Source organism: Parasteatoda tepidariorum, chromosome 1 (genome assembly GCF_043381705.1).
Source record: "Parasteatoda tepidariorum isolate YZ-2023 chromosome 1, CAS_Ptep_4.0, whole genome shotgun sequence".
Lineage (NCBI taxonomy): Eukaryota > Metazoa > Arthropoda > Arachnida > Araneae > Theridiidae > Parasteatoda > Parasteatoda tepidariorum.
Window position 1 is genome coordinate 94899931 of NC_092204.1, and position 21276 is coordinate 94921206.

Below are 21276 nucleotides of genomic sequence, written 5' to 3' on the forward strand. Positions count from 1 at the left end.
TACTAATTTTATTTGTCTCAATGAAAATGTGGTCACTTTATTCCTTAAATTAGTCATGCTTAAGTAAACCATCCTAATTGTTCAACCAAAGCATAAGAAAAAAGTGTAAACATAATTATCAACTTATTGAAAAAACTTTTATTAAATAAATTTGTTGAAATATTTCAGTTTGTAGGCCGAGGAAATTTAGAGAATTAAGAATAGAGAAATCAAGAGAAGAAAATAAAGAGCACAGAATAGAAAGCCAGAAACGTTCCTCAAGTTTACTAATGCTTAATGCTTACATGTGTTAAAGTTTAAAAAAGCGCAATCCAAATGCGATTGTCTGAAAAAGTAAAATTATAATCTAGTATAATATTTATAAAAGTAGCATAAATAAGCTTTTATAAAATGGCGACTTGTGAATTAGAAAAATCTGAGTCCAAGAAGTTAGATGTTATTTTTCGGGACTTAAATGCTGATGATCCTGAAGTTACTGAAATAGAAAGTTTATGTTTACAGTGCAATAAAAATGTTTGTATTATAGTTGACTATTTAAAAACCATATTGATACTAAACTATATAATCTGATATTGAGCTGTAACAATACCTAATAAAAATATTCTAGCTCCTTTCTTCTATTAATTAATAAAAGTGGCCGCAATAATTCGCATTTTTATTCTCGAGTTGCAATCATTAATCGCGAAATGCTACGAAGAGGCTTTATATTTTGATATGTATGCTCATAAGAAAATTTTTCCTTATTTTAATTAAAATTTGCTTTGTTATACATAGTTATATTAAGTTTATGTATTTTTGTATTCTCTTTGTATTTTTTACAATTGTAAAAATATATAGGATATATTTTTTTTGTTGCAATTTGTGAGAAAGAAATTTTTGTCTAACAAATACATACTTAATTTTATTGATCAAATGAAAATTTGTTTCCGTAATGAGCTTTAACACAAAAAAAATACGCAATTACATCTCTTTCATTTAATAATTTATGAAATGAAAATGACTTAATTAACCATTTTTATTTTAACCAAAAAAACTTTCAATGATTTATTGTTAACATAATATTATATTTTAGACAATTTTCTTCCACGATGAGAAAACCAGCTCAGAAAGATATAGAATCCTTTGAACTCGAGTGTAAGAAATGGAAGATATTCTTTTTCCATGAAAAATACCAAATATTATAGTATTTATTTCAAATCTATTTATTGCATCATTTTTTAAATTAAAGTTAAAGAGGGGAAGATATCTTTATCAGTACTTAAGCCAAAATAATTGCTAAGTTTTAGCCATTTATGAGCTGTGGCCTGTGAAAAACTAAGGGGCAAAAATCATAGAAGTAGATCAACTAGAAGAGCATAACTTGTAACCACCCTGGGCTCTGAACAAACCTCTCTCTTTTGCAAGTTTAAACTTTTTTGGGGAAACCTCAATGATTGTAGTTAGTGTGAACAGGTACTAATGAAGAAATATCCCCCTAAAAAGAAACATTTGGAAAGAAAATTAAATGAATTTCTCTGAAAATCAAAATAATTAATAATTTCTTTCAATGTTTCATGGAAAAGAATGTAATGAAACCTATTTTTATAGTTACGTAAGGAACTGCTAAAATATCAATAATCAAACTCTATGAAATTATTTAATTAATAAATCACATGCTAAACATATTTACTGTATAACAAATGACTTATTCATAATTATTAACAGCGTACTAATTTTAATTATTAAAACTTACTGCTAAATATAAATATACTAAAACTGACTCTTAAATAATATAGAATATGAATTTTAAAACTTTTTGTGTAAAATTAAATCATATGAAAAAAGCTATGATAAAAGAAAGAAAAAATAATATGAAGAAAGTTAATTTTAAAAAAAAGAAATAGTTTTGAAAAAACATTCAAGTTTGATACTATATTAAATTTAATTTTCTTAATTTTAAACTATTCTTTCAATACCTATTTTTAAATAATTGTAATGGTAATGTTTAGTTTCTTCTATTTTGTCCAGTTTCTTCTATTGTTTTGAAGTAATAGTTTTCTTCGTAACATAATCCCACCCTTGTATATAACATGCCTTAAGCATATTCAGGCTATATTTAAATCTGTATAGTTTATTTGTCTATACATCCTATGATGAGCTACAGAAATACTGTAATTTATTTATGGCTCCTTATAGTAATAATTGAATTAAATAACTTAACTACAATAAATACAATTTAACTTTACTTAAATATGTATAGTGGAATATATAATCACTAGAGATAGGGGCAGGATAGCCTGGTTGGTAGGGTACTGAGCCCATGTCCAAGAGGGCGTGGGTTCGATCCTCATCGGCCGAAGACTACCCGTGTTGTAAATGGTGACTGATGCACGTTAAATCTGCCGAGTCACAAAGTCCTCCATGTTCCCATAACAAATCATACCTCTGGGGGTACTGATCCAGGAGTTTCCATGTCTTCTGGATTGGTTCAAAATTACAAGGCTATGTAGTTGAACATTAGTAGTCGTAAACCCAAAATTGGGTCGACTGTTCAACGATGGTTATAAAATAAAATTACTAGAGATAGCGTAGCACAACTCTGTTAATTTAAATCTGTTACAACAAGGTGATTAAACTAGTTAACTGAAACAGCATTAAAACATTATTTTTTCAGTTTACCTTTGCAATGTACCATTAAAAGAATAATCCTTATTAAAAATCAATGCAAATGAAAGAATGAATAATAAATTTATTTTATATGTGTTTAGTATTTTCTTTTGTTAAATAATTATGTATATATCTTTTATTTAGGGTATCACAAGAATGTTGTTAACTAAAATTCCTTTTTATAAAGAAGTTGTTGTTATGTCATTTTCTTGTGATCACTGCTTGTGGGAAAATAATTCACTTCAGCCTGCATCTAAAATTCAAGACCAGGGTGTTTTATACAAGTTAAAAGTATTGAAGCCAAAGGTATTATTTTTTTGAAATTCATAATTTTGTTATATAGTCTCAAGTTTTTTATATGTCTACTTCTTTTAATATATTAATTATTGTAAGATTTAGCTTTATATTCTATCTTTTTTTTATTTTATTTTATTTGTCAATATTATGCTGTCAATTTTTACAATATTTTAAATAATTCTTTGTGCATAATAATGGAATGAAATTAAGATATTGTATTGGTAAATGAAATGAACAAAGTATTTTCTTAAATTGTTCTAAATCATTTGGTAAATTTAATTAAAGAAAATGTTATAAATGTCTCTATAAAATTATATTCTTTTCTATATTTTTTGGCTTGGGTTTTATTCTTTTAATGACTAATTTTATATTGTTCTTTTTCTGTATTTTAAATGTATTTTGTTTTTTATGAGGGACTTTGCATCTTTTAAAATTCATGCAAGCAAGAAATTTTTCAATATTTTTACTTAATTTGACATCTTTCAATTTTTTATAAAATTAATAAATATTTTTGCGTAAAATCATTAAATTTCTTTAATTATGCTGATGAATTTGTATCAGTAATTTTTTTTTTAATTGTGTCACACGTATGTTAACAAGAATAAATACCTATTTAAACTAAGAATATACTATTCTTTAATGTAATTATATAATTCATTAAAGCACATAATTCATTTGTGCTGAGTCCTTTTCTAATTTTGACGGAGCACCACTTATTTTTCTTTTTTCCTGTAAACTTAAAACTTTATGGCAAATCATTTTTTGGCTGTTTTTATAAATAAATTTCAATAAACATTTTTAAAAATATAGATGTGTATGTTTTGTACCAAGTGTACCAGTTTTGAGTTATGAGTACCAAGCATGCTTGGGAACTAAACACTGGGGGTTCCGCGTTCGGCTGACCACCTGACCGCAACATCTGCTCGCTCCTGCACCCCAGAGCCCAAGGTCAAGAAAACTGAGATTGGCACAGTAGGCCTTGGCCCTCTATGGGCTGTCGCACCACTGAGTTTAGTTTAGTTTAGTAGTATGTTTTCGTTATCTGAAAAGAGCACTTCTTAATTATTTTTAATTTTTTACTTTTCTTGTTAATTTAAACCTTTATAGCAGTGGATTTTGTGGCAATTTTCATTAGTCCAATAAACCTAATTAGTGAATATATATCTATTCAGATACATTTATTATAGGATTTGTCCAGAGTTGTGGTAAAAACTGACTGGGCATCTATAACTATACCTGAGTTAGAATTTGAAATACCTTCTCAAAGTCAAGAAGGAAGTGAGTATATTTTTTAAAAAAAAGTCCATGTTATACTAATTTAGAAACAGCTGAATTTGTAATTAATTCAAGAGACATTTTGGTACTTTAAGCATTGGTGTCATTGTTAAAGGGCAAACTAAAGAGAAAATATAGATCTAATTGAAAAGTAATAAAAAGGCATAAAATTTGACCTAAGAGAAGAACGCAATCTTCAACAAATACAAACAACATAAAGTGAGATGTAAGAAAGAAAGGTTATTAAACTGTAAATTCCTGCATAATATTAATATTAGACATATTATACTAAATGGAATCAAACAGTTAAAAGACTTTAAAATTGTGCTAATCTGAATTTTCTTAACATTTTATATATTATTGTTCTTCTGGTTACTGATAGCTAGTTTAGAAAGGTGGCACCTCTAAAAAAATGTGGATTGATAAATTTTTCTATCTTCTATTAAATTGCATAAATTGATCTTTATAAACAGTAACTTCTGTTTGAAACTGGATTGATTTTTGGTTATCTTTAAACTGCAGAAATTATTGTGCATTTCTTGAATTTCTTTGTCACTAATTCGTCATATTTACACAATTCTACCTGTCAATGCGAAAAGAAGCCTTCTCTTTTTAAATGTCTCCCATTTTTTTTTATTTGATTGATTATTTTGCAGTATAATTTTGTTTTTATCAATAATGAGCATTGTTTTCTTTTTAGCTATAACAACTGTTGAAGGTGTAATTGAAAGGACTTGCTTAGGACTTAATTCAAAAATTGAGCAGCTTCAGGTATGGAGTTTTTTTCCCTTCATTATGATATCTTTAAAATTAATAATAAAAAATCGTTATATAAATTCAATTCAATCATTTTTTATTATTCAAGAATTTCAATTATAGAAGAAAAGACGGAGATTTTTGAATCAACTTCAGTAAACTTATGTGTTGAATTAGGTGGTTCAGCAACTGTAGTTATGTGGATACTCTTTAGGTTGATAAAGTCAACTGTAGTAGAGTAAAATAAAGTGAATAGAGCATAAATAGAAGTACAGTTATGGACAATCTATAGTTTCAGTTCTTTAAATACGAATCTTCTACTGTGTTGCAATGTAAAATTGTAGAAAAGTAACCAAAATGGCAGTAGACGATTTGTTTACTTTTCTACTGTCATTTTGTTATGAGACACCAAGGAAGATTCTTATTTCTTGAGCCAAAATTATAATGTGTCCACTTCTGTACTTTTATTTCTGCTTTAATCAGGTTTCACTTTATTACATGTGGCACGAAGTACCTCCTATCTTCTATCATCCTTTCCTCATATCTCTACCCTCATTATTTTTTTTTATGTTTAAATGTCTCCACTTTACTTTTTATTCATTGAAAAAAGAAACAAACAATATTCAGTGTTTGTGAAACAAAAATTACAAAAGATTAAAAGCACTTTAGGATATCCACTTAGAGTGGAATGTCCATAGAATATTTGACATTTGATTTGATTCTTTTGATCAGTAGTCGCAAAATTTAAGAAGCTACTGTACTGTTTTTAAAACCTACTGTGAGCTACCTGCTAAAAGAAATATCTACTTTTTTAAATAAAAAAATTTTAAGTTACATCTGTTAGTTCAGTGGATAAATCAAGGTTTGCTAACTGGAGCATTAGAGTGATTATCCAAAAATGATTCCACCAGCTATAGTATAACGGGATCAAAGGTTTGGCAAGCACTGCTTTTGCTCTTTTTCTACACTTATTTTGGCTTTGTTCTTTTCCTTTTAAATTAAAGTTATTTTTTCATCAATATGCTAACAATGTAAATTAAAGTCTCAAGATTGTTTTTTTTTCTTATTTGATCCATATTTGTCAATTTAGTTCAAAAATTATTTGTTCATTATTTGTCCGATAATCATCCTTTTAACTCCTCAAATTCTACCTTTAGTTTTCATTGTAATTTAATAATTTGTGAATTCTTTTGATTGAATTAATGTTATTTTTAATGCAACATTTTTCAGAAAGAAGATCCTGATTCTGCTGAAAAATTAGCTGAATTTTTGCTTGAAATTAATAAGCTTAAAGATGGTAATCATCCGTTTACTTTTGTAAGTTCTAAGTAAATATTTTTTTATTAAATAATTTTGCTTAAATTTTTTTACTCTCTCTGTATATTTATTATTTATTTATTAATTTGTTTTATTTTATATCTTGTCAGCAAGGATTTTAATCTGTTTTTTTTTTTTACAAAAACAATAATTTTAGGATTAAAGTTTTAAAAAATGATTATTTATTAATCCAAAATCACATTTTAATTGTGTTAAATAATGATCGCAATTTGTGTAATTTTGCTTGAGGCATATTTTTTATTAATGAGCCTAATTTTCTTTCTTGCTTTATTTATTGATTTAATTATGAAATACTCTTCTTCGTAGTAGAGATTATTAATCTTTCTTTGCTTCAAAAATAATAATTCATAATTTCTTTTAGTTTTTGCATTTGAGGACCAAAAAGTATAATAAGGGTAAAGTTTTTTTTCCAGTATTATAGTACTACTTTTAATTGAAGAATTATTTGGAAGCAATATTATTATTTTTAGTGTTTTTTGCCACGTTGATCCAGGTTTTATTTTTTGGGGCTTATTTTTGTAAAAGATCAAAACTATTTTTGTGAAGTTTTTGTAAGTATCTACTTGTTTTGATGATTTATTTTCAGTTGCTTTCATATGATTTTTCAAATTAATACCGACATATTTAATACATTGCTACGACAAGTGGGTTTTGAATTTGAGGTATCACTTTTTGACACGTTCCATTTGTGATGATTCTACGTTTGATGGTAATCTTTTGGTACTTATTTGTTATTTTTCGGATCCTTTGACATGGTTTTTTTAAATTCCGCAATTTTTAATACAATAGTGTTACGATGCTCAAAATTTTGATTTAGAGTTATTAGTTTTAGCATATTCAATTTGTGACGATTCTGTCATATATTTCAAGGTGGTTGATAATAGTTTTTTTTTTGTTTTTTGTAGTTGTTTATAATTCTTGCAGTCCTTATCTCATGGTTTTTCAAATTCTAAAATTTTTTATACAATGTCATTTTGAAGGTAAATTTACATCATTTCAAAATAGTTTTTCTGAGTTATTTTTTATATGACATTCGAATTTAAGTTATCATACTTTGACGTGTTTAATTTGTGATGAATCCATCATAAGTTCACCTTGTTAAATGATAATTTTGTTGGCTTTCACTTATCATTTTGCAGTCTTTTTCGCAAGATTTTTCTGACTCGGATATTATTATTATGCTTTCACAATATGGGAATTTCTAATTTAAGTTTTGGCACCTCTGATTCCAGTTGATGCTATTGTAAAATCGTGTTTCTGATTTTTTTCTGAGAACCCATCATTAAACAATTTTGTGTGATCATTTTATCGAAAGAAATTCCACGAAGGGGCCATTTCTTATGATTTTGTTGGGACCATTTTTCCCAGAAGCAGAAAGTGTCTGAAACTGTGACGTACGTCACAGAACAAACGAAGTCCTGCAGAACAATTTGTATCTTGAATAAGTGACAGCGAAAAAGTAGCAAATCAAGAATATTTGCCTTAGTTTAAAAAATAATGTAGAGTATCTGTGTAAGATCCTGTATTTTAATAAATGAAAATATAGTATTTTAACGTAAAGCTGACTCTTTTTCGCTGTGAAATGCTTGCAGAACATTTGTATAAATTAATAAGTCCTGTTGCAGAACATTTGAAAATATTCTGCTTCTGGGCCATTTTTATTCAAAGGTGGATTTTGTGAAGTTGCTGATTTTTAGAATTTAACTTTTGTGAAGGGGCCATTTTTTAGAGTTTTAATTTTTTGAAAAGGCCCTTTTTTAGAGTGTGAATTTTATGTAAGGGCCAGAGAGCGGTCCCGATTTCCGCTTGAATTGACTACTGCTTACAATGTTTAAGCAATTTAACAGAATTTATTCTGGTGTAATAATGGATTTTTTTAGAGAATCTTGTACATTTCTAGTAAAAATCAATAGATAAATAAAAATTATTATTTTCATAGGTTTAAGTATTTTATTTAAGTAGAATGACATTTTATCTATATTTTTATTTCCCAATTACGAATGTGTTTATCAGAATTCTTATGCCTTGGGGAAGAATTTGGGAAGCTCAATGGATTTCAAATTAGCTTAAATCTGAGACTATTTGGAAAACTGAAATTTGAGGATGCCTCTTTTTTATTAGAAAAAAGCTTTAATTTTTTTCTAAATACTATAATTTTTTTACTTAAATTCTTTTCTGCATAATGGTTAATTTTCCACTGCAATAATTTTTTAAAAAAAAATATTAATTAATATTTGAATCATTTTTCTTAGATAAAAATGTAATTTAATGAAGATATTGATTTATTTTATTTTATTATTTCTGAACTTAAGATAAAATTTTTTCCTTTTTTTCAAGATTTGCAAGTGGTTAATTTTAAACTGCCTTTTGTTTTAAAATTCTTTAAAATATTGGGAATTATAAAAACATTGAGTTTCATTTCTAGGTAAAATATAAAATTAAAGGGTGTTGTATAGTGTGTAGAAAAGATAATGATTTTGTATTATGCTTAGAAATTACAATTTATGCTTAGAAATTTTAAATTTTCATGCTTTTAAAATTTCATGGGTGTTTTTTCCCTCCAATATTGTTCTAATGTATTTTTTATTGATGCATTGTCTAGCTGTGTGAATTATTTTTTAAATTTGTTCCAATGGATAATCAGAGAATCGTGAACCCTATTTAACCTTGGTCTTGTGATGCACTCTTGATTAATTTGTCATAACTTACTGTTTCTTTTTAAATTTGAATTTTATGCAACTTTGCTTCATCTGACATAATTTACCCTCAATTTAGATTTTTTTTTTATTGTTTGTATGTTTCATTACAGGCCTTAAGAGATTGTTCAGGCAACAGTTTTTTGCAAAGTTTGTATCCTTTTTAAATTAAGTCCTTAAAAAATGTCATAATTGAGTCTCAATTGAAATTATTATCACTCAATTATATTTACTTGAATATTTTTTTCTTGTTTAATTTGTAGAGTGTTTAAAGTGTTTTATATGTAATGTAACTTTTACTGGGTCTGTCTAGGTTTTTCTGAGAGGTACCTATTTTGTGAAAATTAAGACATAATTTGTGAAAAATTAAAATTTATATTTAAAAATCAACACAAAAATATGGATTTATCGTTTCTTAAGGGATACAAAAATGAAATTTTAAGAAAAATTATTTAGTGAAACTACCGTTTTTCCTAAAATTGAATTTGTGAAACTACCGTTTCTTCTAAAGTTGAATTTGTGAAGGTACCGCTAAACGGTAGTAAATTCGGCCTGGACAGATCCCTGATTTTGTATGCTTTTATATTTTCAATGTCTAAAAAATGCAGCATATTAGTGTTATAAAACAAGTTAGCTGTTTCGCATGCAGCCAATACCCAATTATAAAGAGTACTTTTGGAATAAATTATTACAATATCTTTACAGTATTATAAAATTCAATATCATAAAAAATATTGAATATATTTTTTTATATTAAAAGATATTAACCAATATGTTCTTCATTTGTATCATTTACCAGAAATTCTCTTATAATATTCTTCAGACAAACCCGAAAACCTAATTAAGCAAAGCCGAAAACATAAATATAATAAATCTGCCATAAGAAATTCCCAGTCCTATAGTACCTTCTTATTTTCAATTGTAATAAGCTTTGATTTATCTGAAAAGGGCAATTTCATTAAAAGTAATTTTTGTAAGGTAATAAAAAGGATATTTTAAAGTATATAAGAACAGCTTAGTTACAAATAAATAACAATAAACAAATACACTTATTTTATTATTCTTGTTTTTTATTTTAATGCAGAATCATTAGTAGTCGTAGAAGTTAAGAAAATTGAATCACTGATCCTTGAATCAGTAACTTACAGAATTTGTTAATTTAGTTAGTCCTTTACTGCTTTATTCACACACCTTTAATTAGATCTCATATATATTTAAAAGATTATGAATTGAATTAAATTAACAATTACAATGTTAATTTTTTATAAATTATTCAAAACATGCAAATGGAGTTTTATATTTTATTTTTCCATAACAATAAAGGAGTTAAATTTTACTTACTATAAGAAGATTATTATATTAAATATTAAAAGTTTAAAAAAAGTTATTAAGAATAAATTAGTTAAAAATTGGAAAGATTGTGTAATGCTGACAATGAGCAACAAGCATGCTGTTTTGTCTCAGAAACATAGATCAAAGCAAAAAGCTAAACCAGCATACCATTTTTTTACACTCAACTCATGGTGATCAATTGCTGATCCCTGAAAACCACTGACTATTACCTCATAGTAGTCTAAGTCAGATTTGTGTTGATTTCGTGAGCTGTATAGAAATTTAAAAAAAAAATATTCTTATTGAAAATACATGGTTCTCAATCAGTATAGTTGCTCTTGAGGATCTCTTAGAGCCAAGCTCTTTTTTATTATGTAAGAATTACACAAATACCATTTTTCAATTTTTTTAAATAACAAATCAATATAGTTGAACCCTTTTTGTTTCATTTTATTTATGAAATGTATTTTTGTGGAACTTAGTTATCAAATTTTAATTTTTAAGGTTATAAGTATTTTTTTAAATTTTTTCAATGCATAAGCATTTATATTAAAGTATTTTTATAATGGCTTCAGTAAAGTTTGAAAATATTTTAAAAAAATACTTAAAACCCTAAAAATAAAAATTTATTAAATAGCATTTGTATGAAACTAAGTAGCAGAATTTAAATTTTTAAGGTTTTAAGTATTTTTAAAATTTTTCAAAGCTACTATTGTTGATTTGGTAACAGGGTGTGTAGCATTTTTAAAAAGTTCTTAAGGGTGCTTATTTTTGATTTTCATATTTTAAGAGCCCTTAAAGTGGCTTTTTTCATTGGGTGCTTTTAAAAAGTGCTTAATTTTCCCTTTTCCAAGATGAGATTTTTTTTTCTTTACCTTGTCGATTTTTGCCATGTATTATGCAAAAGCATGATTTTCTTATTGTCTTATTCAGCGTTTTCACAATTCATTCAACCGCAATCTATTTCGGTGTACTCTCGGTCCATAGCGTATGAAAGTGCCAAACATTTTACCTGTTTGATAAAATATTTGCGAGTCCGCTTGTGTGTCTACTCACTGAGTTCGATGAAATTGTTGCATTTCTCAATTTCAGGCTTCATTTTCACCTTCTGATATCGAATTGAAAAATCTCTTGATAATTTTATAAGGACTAATTAATAAAAAAAGGATTCTTTATCAGAAACTAGTTATTTTATTATGATCATTATTAAAAAAAATTTAAAACTCCCAGTAGTTCTTTTCTGTAGAGTTTGAAAAATGTTTGAAACCCTAACAATAAAAATTGGGAGAATAAGTTCCATAAAATACATTTTGAAGAGTAAGATGAAACAAAAAGTTCCCCAAAGAACTTGTTACCAATATTATTGTAAATAGAATAGTTACCTTATTGTAAATAGAACAGTGGGATACATTTAATTCTTTATTGTTAACATGGAAAGTAAAGGAATTAGCTTTTGACTCTAGGACACGGTGTTGCATGCCTGCAACAAACATAAAAAGCATATTTATGTATTTTTTTATTAGTTATAAAGGACGATTTCAGCTGTTATTGCAATTTTATAACATTACTCTTAACATATATTGAACTTTTTTCTATTATGTAGTGATAGTGAGGTGATTTTTAGAATAAAAGTTCAATTTTTTGTTTGCAAAGTTGCTCATGCTTGTTTCAGGCATATTACTCAAATTTAAGTTTTTGAATTGAATTGAATGGAAATTTTTGAATGTATGAATCTTAGTCATTTTTAACAAATCAATGTCATTTAACAATAGTCATTTTAACAATAATGTTGCAGAAATCAATGTTTTGTCATTTTGCATTATGTTGTAGTAGAAACAAAGTATTCTTTCAATAAATTTTTAATTTTAATATTTAATTTTTTGCAATTATTTTTTTGCACTTAAAATTATGTGCTAGCAAGTCTTTTGTGTTGAGATATAAAGGGTTAATGAGAAACATATGTTTAAGGTGTATTATGGGAACAAATTTCTGCTCATTAACTTCGAAATAAAACAATCTGTTATCTTTATTTAATATTTTTTAACAATACTACAGATCTGCTCCAAATCCTGATCCCCAGTTAGAAATATCATATTTTGCTCAATCACACGAGGAATGCTTGATGATGGGACTCAATGTAAGATGCATAATCACTTTCTAATTTATTCATTTCTGAAAAATTTAATTTTATGCTTAAACTGATAAAAAAAGACTATTTACTAATATAATAAAAAAGGTAGTTAAATTAATAAAAAAGATTATTTTACATTGTTTAAAACTTATCTTAGGATTCTGAGGAAACTGTGGAAGGAGGGGAGGAAGAAAAAATTACTGAGGAAGTTTTAGGATTGCCAACAAATTGTTATTCTTGTAATGCTCCCTGTGTAACTAACATGAAAGTTACTGATATCCTTTGAAGTGTCTATTTTAATGTATATTTTAAAGTGATTAATAATAATGTTCTTTTATAAAAATTAGCCTTTAAATATGACTTATTTTATTAACCTATTGTATAACTTTTTTAGCTTTACTTTTTACAACATTTTTCTGAAGTTAAATAAGAAAAAAATTATTTTAATTTTAATTCTTCCATTTAAACTTTCTTCAAATTGCGTCACATCCTGTTAATATGAGATATTTTTAAAAAGTATCTTGCTAAAAGTTGGTTATGTTTCATTTTTATATTTGTGGCCTTATGTACAGTATTTCTACAATATTTTTGTTAGTTTCAGAAATATTTCAAAATAAACTTTTTTGATTTTTTCATATTTTTTTTAAATTTTTTTTTTTTTGTGTGTTTTATTTTCTTTCTGCAGCTCTTCCATTTTTATCAAATCATGCAAATATTTGATTTAATTTCTTTAATTTGTGTTCAAAGATACCACACTTTGAGAATGTCATAATATGGTCTACAAACTGTGAGGCTTGTGGTCATAAAACAACTGAAGTTAAAAGCTCATCAGGAATTCGGCCTCTTGGATCTAGGGCTATACTTAGTATAAAAGAACACAAGGATTTGACTAGAGATCTTTTAAAGGTTTGTTTATAAATCTAGAGAGAGAAACATAATATAATTAGAAAAATAATAAAAAATTGTTATTAGATTAGTTACAGAACAAGAAATTTTTATTAAAATACTGTTAAAAAAATTTTTTTTTTTTAAAAAGTAATTAGTCTTGTGTAATATATTGTTTTTTAAAAACTGTTTATTTTCAATTCTAATGTCAAGTATTACTTTTTATGCAGAAGTGGTTTGTAATATATTTTATGCATAAACAACTGAATAATTAATAATAAAATGTATGTCCCTGGCTACAAAAAACTTTTCCGAGTGCTTGTTCCTGTTGTCCAAATGTCTACATGAATTTGAAATTGTGTCAGTTTTATTATTTCTAAATCAATAAAAAATATATTTTATGTTTCTTGAAAAAAAAAATCTTTTTAATTACTCCAAATTTCTTTTGTTGTAGTCTGACACCTGCAGTATCAGTATAAAGGAATTAGATCTAGAAGCTGGTCCTGCTGCATTTAGAAGTTGTTATTCAACTGTTGAAGGAATTTTAACTACCATTAAGGAGCAGGTAAGGAAGAAGCTCAATTAGTGGATTTTTTTTACTCCCCATATAATCATGGTTCATTATGCTCATTTATTAAAATAATCACTAATGAATAACATCAATTTCCAGGACCGGTTTAATTGCTCCAATAATGTTATATGAATTACATACCCATTTAATATATTTTGAGGTCATCTCTAGCTGCCATAATGCATTTCTATCCTCAGATGTGAAAGTTTCAGAAATAACCTATAAAGTTTTCTATCTGAATGCTGTATAATTTTGACTTTCTTAAGGACTAATGATGTAATCATAAATGTTTTCAATATATTTCATTTAAAATTTATCACAATTTAATTATGATGCAAATATAAATAAAAAATTATGTATCTATAACAGAAATTAATTTATTTAATGTTAAATGATCTGAATTTCTGACTTGCTAATTGGCTTCACTATCCTTAAACCTTGTTTCTTTAGTAAATCTTTTAGTTTTGAAGGCTGTTGAGATAAATCATACATTAAACTATTCAGGCAAATCTTTTGTAAACTTTTTGTTCCTAAAACTGTAAAGATTTGTTAAAGGAATAAAGTTTAAGGATATTGGAGTTATTAAGAAGGTCAAAATTTTACATCGTTCCGATAGAAGACTTTAAAAGTTGTTTCAGAAAATTTTACAGCTTACTATAGAAATATGTTATGGTTATTTCAAAACATATGTAGGTAGTAATATTTGATTGGTATGTGATTCAGATAATATTTTCAGGGTTTTTTATATTTAATGGAGTACTTTAAGCTGTTGATATTCATGACAGATATTTGAATATCATTTAATTTAATCATAAATGCTTTCATATTTCATTTAAAATTGATCACAATTTGATTATGATGCAAATATAAATAAAAAATTATGTATCTATAACAGAAATTAATTTATTTAATGTTAAATGATCTGAATTTCTGACTTGCTAATTGACTTCACTATTCTTAAACCTTGTTTCTTTAGTAAATCTTTTAGTTTTGAAGGCTGTTGAGATAAATCATACATTAAACTATTCAGGCAAATCTTTTGTAAACTTTTTGTCCCTAAAGCTGTAAAGATTTGTTAAAGGAATAAAGTTTAAGGATATTGGAGTTATTAAGAAGGTCAAAATTATACATCATTCCGATAGAAGACTTTAAAAGTTGTTTCAGAAAATTTTACAGCTTACTACAGAAATATGTTATGGTTATTTCAGAACATATGTAGGTAGTAATATTTGATTGGTATGTGATTCAGATAATATTTTCAGGTTTTTTTTATATTTAATGGAGTACTTTAAGCTGTTGATATTCATGACAGATATTTGAATATCATTTAATTTAATCATAAATGCTTTCATATTTCATTTAAAATTGATCACAATTTGATTAAAATGCAAATATAAATCAAAAATCATGTATCCACAACAGAAATGAGTTCATTTAATGTTAAATCATTATGTAGAAATTTTTTTTCTTCAAAATTATTTTTTTTAATGATGCTTTGATTCAGCAAAATATTTTATTTATATCGTTATTTTATTTCGTAACTGAATCTGAAAATCCTACCCATGTCATATTTATATCTTATCTCTATAGCCTTACACTCTCATTGTAAGTCTGTGATTGCAAACATTTTGGGCAAATGTTATTCACTAATTTCCTCTAATTTTTCTATAGGATTGTTTAAAATTAATTAACTTTTGGGAACCTGGGCACAATGAATATAACAAATTATTTTACATGAAATGGAATATTCATGGAAAAATTATTGTGAATTATTTGTTGAAGGTCTATAATTATTGAAAAAACTGCCTTTTAAAAGATCGCTGGTACACTACGAAGTTCACTTGATGCTCGACTCGTAAATTATGCATATTTTACTAAGCAAACTGACTGTGCATAGCCAGTGGGAATCATGTTATGAACTTGAAAATAGTGAGAGGAATCTGAAGGGATTTTTTGCAAGGGATAGATAAATTAAAAGTATTTCTCTAAGTTCCCTTTGAGTGGGATTAACTTTTGTTAGTATGTATGTGTACATATATATATAAAAGTAAAAATAACTTATTTATTACAAAATTTATTAATTATCTTAATTTTCTTTGTTTTTTTCTTTTTATCCTTTTTGTTACTATATATTTATATTATTTCTGATCTTCGATTTTAGCTTATTGAAAGCAATCCTTTTATCTCTGGTGATAGTGCTGATTTAATAATGAGAGGAAAACTTGATTCCGTTCTAAACAAAATAGATGAGGTAAATTTCTTCTTTTTTTACTATTCATGTTAAGTCTAAGTTAGTTAAATGTTCTTTAATAGTAATTAGTTAATGTATAATGTCTCTTCTTGGAGAAATGAATATTCAAATGCAGACTATTCTACTCCAATGCATATTAGGTTGAGCCAAAAAATAAAAGTTGAAGTATTTCAAATATTTTAGTGAAAACATCGTAAGTTGTGAGTTGTCTTGTGGTAAAGCTCATGTCTTGTACTGTCTCAACACCAAATTTTGGATAATAACAATTGTAATTGAATTACATTAAATTAAAACAAGTGTAACATACATTTATTAAATTATGTAAGAATTCAATGCTCAATATTACCCATAAAATTGGAAAATCATTGGTTTATAACTTCAGCAAATAATCATTAAAACAATAGGAAGAAATTACATTGTGATTGTTTATGGTTTATTATGCTAAAACTGCTCATCTCTATTCAACATTTGTCACTACAAAAAAAGTACCTTAGATGAAAGTATGAAAGAAAAAAAAATTGAAAGTTAATTGGTCATAATATTGTAGAAAAGATTCTCACTTTTATAAAGTTTTTTAGAACAGGATCTCATGTATACAAATAATGAATGATAATTTTTTGTAAAAAATTTTCAATTAAAAACTTTGGTGAAAAATAAAAGTGTTTTTTTTTATAGTTAAATCTGAATTGAACAAATCTATCTTACTGAAAATTAAAGTTGAAATGAATTTTAACTATAAATAAGATTTTTCAGTCAGATTATTTGTAACATTATTGATGCGAAACATTACCTCCCAAATCATTAGAAAACACCTTAAAAATTAGTTTTGATGCAAATTGAAATGTACTGAATGTCCCCCATTTGAAAATTGCTAAGTAATTAATCCAATAAAAATAAATTAGTTATGTCTAAATTATTACGATAAAACATTACTATATAACTATTAAAACTTACTCAATAAAAAAAAATTTAAATCAATCTCCTTTCAAAACTTTTGAGTATGTTTCCATAGGGAGACTTTCTTATCTGCTAGTTTCTGTATGAGTTTATTTGGTTTGATAATTTACTGATTGATAAAACAAGTTTTTCCTAAAATAAGTATTAAAAACTTTTTGTTTAAAATATGTGCAGATTTAAAGATAAACATCTTAATTATTAAAACAATATTTCAGTATAGAAATTTTCAACATTGCATCTTGACTTCTTTCATTCAAATGAAAACATTATAACATGTTCAAAATAATAATGCATAATTTAATGTGTATTCATTATAACAAATTTAAGTGTCTAGTTCAAAAAAAAAAGTTTTATGTACAGAAATAAAATGTTGTAACTAACTTTTTTGAAGCTAAAATTTTAAATGAAAATTTGTTTTTTTAATTCTTGCTGTTTCTTTATTTAGAAATTCTTAAAAGTTGATAATTTTTTATGCTCTTTTTTGACTCATCTGTTCTTTATATTTAATAATATTTGTTATGACATTTATGTATCCATTTATTTTAGATTATAAAAGGAGAGCGTCAGGCCACTTTAGTGTTAGATGATCCTTGTGGGAACAGTTGCATTCAAGTAATTGATCTTTTTCATAAATTGTTTACTTATCTTATGTAAATTTTGCATTTGATGATAAATTTTGCATACAGGCAAAGCTATGGGGGAAAATTCATTTTAAATTGTACTGAAAGTTATTTGCACCCTTTTTATATTCTGTATTTGCTGTATTTGTTTACTTATATGCATATTACTTGTTTTTCCTCTGAAATTATCAAGGTTTTTTCCTTGCGTAATTAATACTTTTAATATTGCATATAAAGTAGAACTCTCTTATTTCGAGTCCTGATCTAACGAGAACTCCATTTTAACGAAAAAATCTGGAATATTGAATTGATACAATGTTAAATCTATTGAAGCTGCTTTTAACTGGTAAACCCCGTTTTTAATGTGCAATATTTGTGTAATTCATGTTTCTTCTTAATTCTACTTTTCCAGCTCAGCTAATTCATTTTTGATGTTTTTGGGGTTGACATATTACTTTTGGTATTGACAATGATTTTCAGGTCATGAGTTTTATCTGAAAAACAATAACACAACAAAGAGACAACAAGACAATTTTTAAGAAAAACTAACTTAATTTGTAATGTACAGAAATAAAAAATAAATTGACTAAGTGCTATATTTAATAGAGTATGTTAAGGTGGAATTTATCCCGACCCCCCCCCCCAAATGTGGGTATGCGGAAGGAAAGGAGCAGTTATCAATCGGCACATGCGTCGGCAGATAGACCCGGCAAAGCCCCCCATGGCATCTATTTAAAAAACACAAAAATATTACAAAAAAATTGATGGCAACTAATTGATAAAAGGGAATAAAAGTATTACTGGGCAGTTGGATTAGGTCAACAGACCCTTGTACAAACCAACCTTATACAACTCCAAAAAGGGACCCGGCTGACAGAACACAGGAATTCAACCTTAATTTAAAACAAATAAAATACAGGCACATGCCCATGTTACAAGCGGGTAAATACAAATATTGGTCGGACCCCTACTTCCGAGCTGGGACTGGCCAAAAGCGTGATGCAGATGATTAAAAGGTAAAACCATAAAAGGATTAACGAAGACAAATACAAAATTGAAACAAGCTAAAAGGTAAATACAACGCTAAAACCAGAATAGTTAAAACCGTGAGTTAAAACCAAGTGTGTCAACAAAAGTGATCCAGTTGTAAAATTTACAGCAAAAATAATTAAGAACAAGACAATAGAAGGTGTATAAGGGTCGAGTTAAAAACATGGTGTGTAACAAGATAAAATTTTAAACAGTAAAAGTGTGATAAATTAAGTAAAAATTAGGATTGCAGTAAAAAACCCAAATTTTGGCCGATGGTCCACTAAGATAGGGAACAAGCAACTAGATAATAAAACTTAAATAGAAAGACTGGGCAGATTGGAGTGCAGGTCAAGTGATTATTATTTAATAGAGTATGTATGAAATTGTATGATTTTATTATGATCCTATTTCTTATGAGCACTGGGTTGTAATAAGGAAAAATTGTAGTCCCTTCACGCTCGTTATAAACAAGTTTGACTGTATTTATACTAATGAATTTCATCCTTTAGTTTTAGTGTTTTGACCTTTTTAGAATCTTAATACTTCTGAGAAACCAAATTTTTGTTGCGTTTTAGAAATTTTCTTATTCTTTTCTCTATACAAATTTTTAATGGAGATACAATTATTCTTTTTTTCCATTTATAATCTTTTTCTTTTTTATTTGTTAATTTTTTAAAACATTAAATGTGTCAAGCACTTCATAAAAAATGTTTTTACGAACCTTTTAATAGTTATTATTTCTATTTTTTTTTCGTTCAATGGGGGTAATGTTAACATTAGTATTATAATAATTTAGATTTGGCATCTTTCTTGTTGTAAAGACTTATCTCTAGTAATACAAGATGGGCAAATAATTCAAATTCCACATAATTTTTAGAATCCAATATTTTTGTACATTAATATTTATTACAACAACCGAATCTCGACGTGCGTCTAGTAACCCCTTTTGAAAGAGTCCGATTTGCACCAGATACTGTTATTTTATTGATCAATTACATATTGATGCTGCATTTTTTAACTTATGATTTCAAATTAGTATTTTGAACCTAGTAAAATTATTGTTTTAACGTGTTAAGTAGTAGCTTCAAAAGTGTTAAAACTGCTGCTCTGAATATCAATGAAAATAAATCCAAATCACTTCATTGTAATATAATAAAATACTCATAATGTAAGATTATTATTGAAAATTAATAAAGTTAATGAATTTTCTTTCTTTATGAATATTTTGAAGGGGTTTGATAATTGCTGCACTGATATTGATCAAAATAAACCCAAAGCTCATCAGTTTAATGTAGTAAAATATGCATGGCATAAAAATTAAAAGTATATATTAATAACATTTAGTAATTTTGTTTTCTTTGGTAATGAGTAATTTTGTTTTCTAATTGGTGCATTGATGTTGATGAAAATAAATCCAAATCATATCATTGTAAAGTAATAAAATGTATGTGACTTGAGATTATAAGTGAGTATTAATAGCATTTACTAATTTTTTTTTTTTTTTTTTCTTTATGAATATTTTAAAGGGGTTGGATGACGAATCTTGTTCTGATGATAATTTAATTATCGAACAATATGAACGAACCATGGAACAAGATGAAGAACTTGGACTTTTAGATATGAAAGTTGAAAACTATGAAGAATCGTGATGCATTCTGTATTCTTTTCTAATGGAATTAAGATAATCTTGTTGCTGTTGATATTACAATAATAAATGCTAAGTTTTTAAATTTTAGTGTTTGTTTTTGCAGTTTTAAAACTGTATGTTTATCAGCATTTCAAAGGGCTAAAAATTAGCATTTATTATTATGAGTAGATGTTCTCTATTATTACAGACTGTCAAAATTTTTAACATATTAAAATATTAATCTTTATTCTTTGCATGCTAGCATACCAATACAGTTTTGATACTTCTATTACTATAAATATTGAATATTTTGATCATTATTTTACATTTTTTTTAAAAAAATCATTCTGATTTCATTTCTTTGATTCATCATAGCTCTTTTTTGTACATTTTTTATTCAATTTGTCAACTTTTTCTCAATTAACAAATGAATTCTTGTTTTTTTTTGCATGAGATGAAATTATTTATTTATTAATGAAGTTCAAAACAATCATTTATATATTTTTATAAAATCTAATCATTAATCTTTATAAAATTAAATATTTGAAGCTTATTTTCAGATTTAAAAAAAAGTACATGAAAAATATCAATTAAGTGTTTTATTTTGTATTTTAATATAATTACAGAACAGAAAGTACCTAAGAAAAAAAATCTCAACTCCAAATGAAAAATAGCTCTGCAACTTTAGTTGAAGATCCTTGTGAAAATTATAGTTGAATTAACTTTATTAAAAAACAATTATTTAAAAAAAGGAACTACTTTAACTCCAATAAGAAAATTTATTTATGTTAGTTCTGCTTTATGTCAATATTAATTTCAAATTGCTTGTAAATTGTAAGTCACAAAATAATTAGAAACAGGG

General features: G+C 26.1%; 1 protein-coding gene across 1 annotated transcript; it reads left to right on the plus strand.

The window, feature by feature from the left end:
- Window positions 1-180: 180 nt before the first annotated feature.
- On the plus strand, window positions 181-20517 carry LOC107442044 (zinc finger protein Zpr1). The gene is made up of 13 exons (XM_016055498.4): window positions 181-513; window positions 2791-2952; window positions 4131-4221; window positions 4919-4989; window positions 6205-6291; window positions 9122-9162; window positions 12396-12477; window positions 12629-12746; window positions 13217-13377; window positions 13811-13921; window positions 16089-16178; window positions 17682-17747; window positions 20314-20517. The coding sequence occupies exons 1-13, from the start codon at window positions 391-393 to the stop codon at window positions 20434-20436; spliced, it is 1326 nt and encodes a 441-aa protein (XP_015910984.1). The 5' UTR covers window positions 181-390; the 3' UTR covers window positions 20437-20517.
- The last annotated feature ends 759 nt before the right edge of the window (window positions 20518-21276 follow it).

Bases quoted from the DNA above. Each gene is read 5' to 3' on its own strand.
- LOC107442044 (XM_016055498.4), top strand. From the start codon at position 391: ATGGCGACTTGTGAATTAGAAAAATCTGAGTCCAAGAAGTTAGATGTT. The intron at 514-2,790 runs GTTTGTATTATA...TCTTTTATTTAG, and splicing joins GTTTACAGTGCAATAAAAAT to GGTATCACAAGAATGTTGTT. The intron at 12,747-13,216 runs ATATCCTTTGAA...ATTTGTGTTCAA, and splicing joins AACTAACATGAAAGTTACTG to AGATACCACACTTTGAGAAT.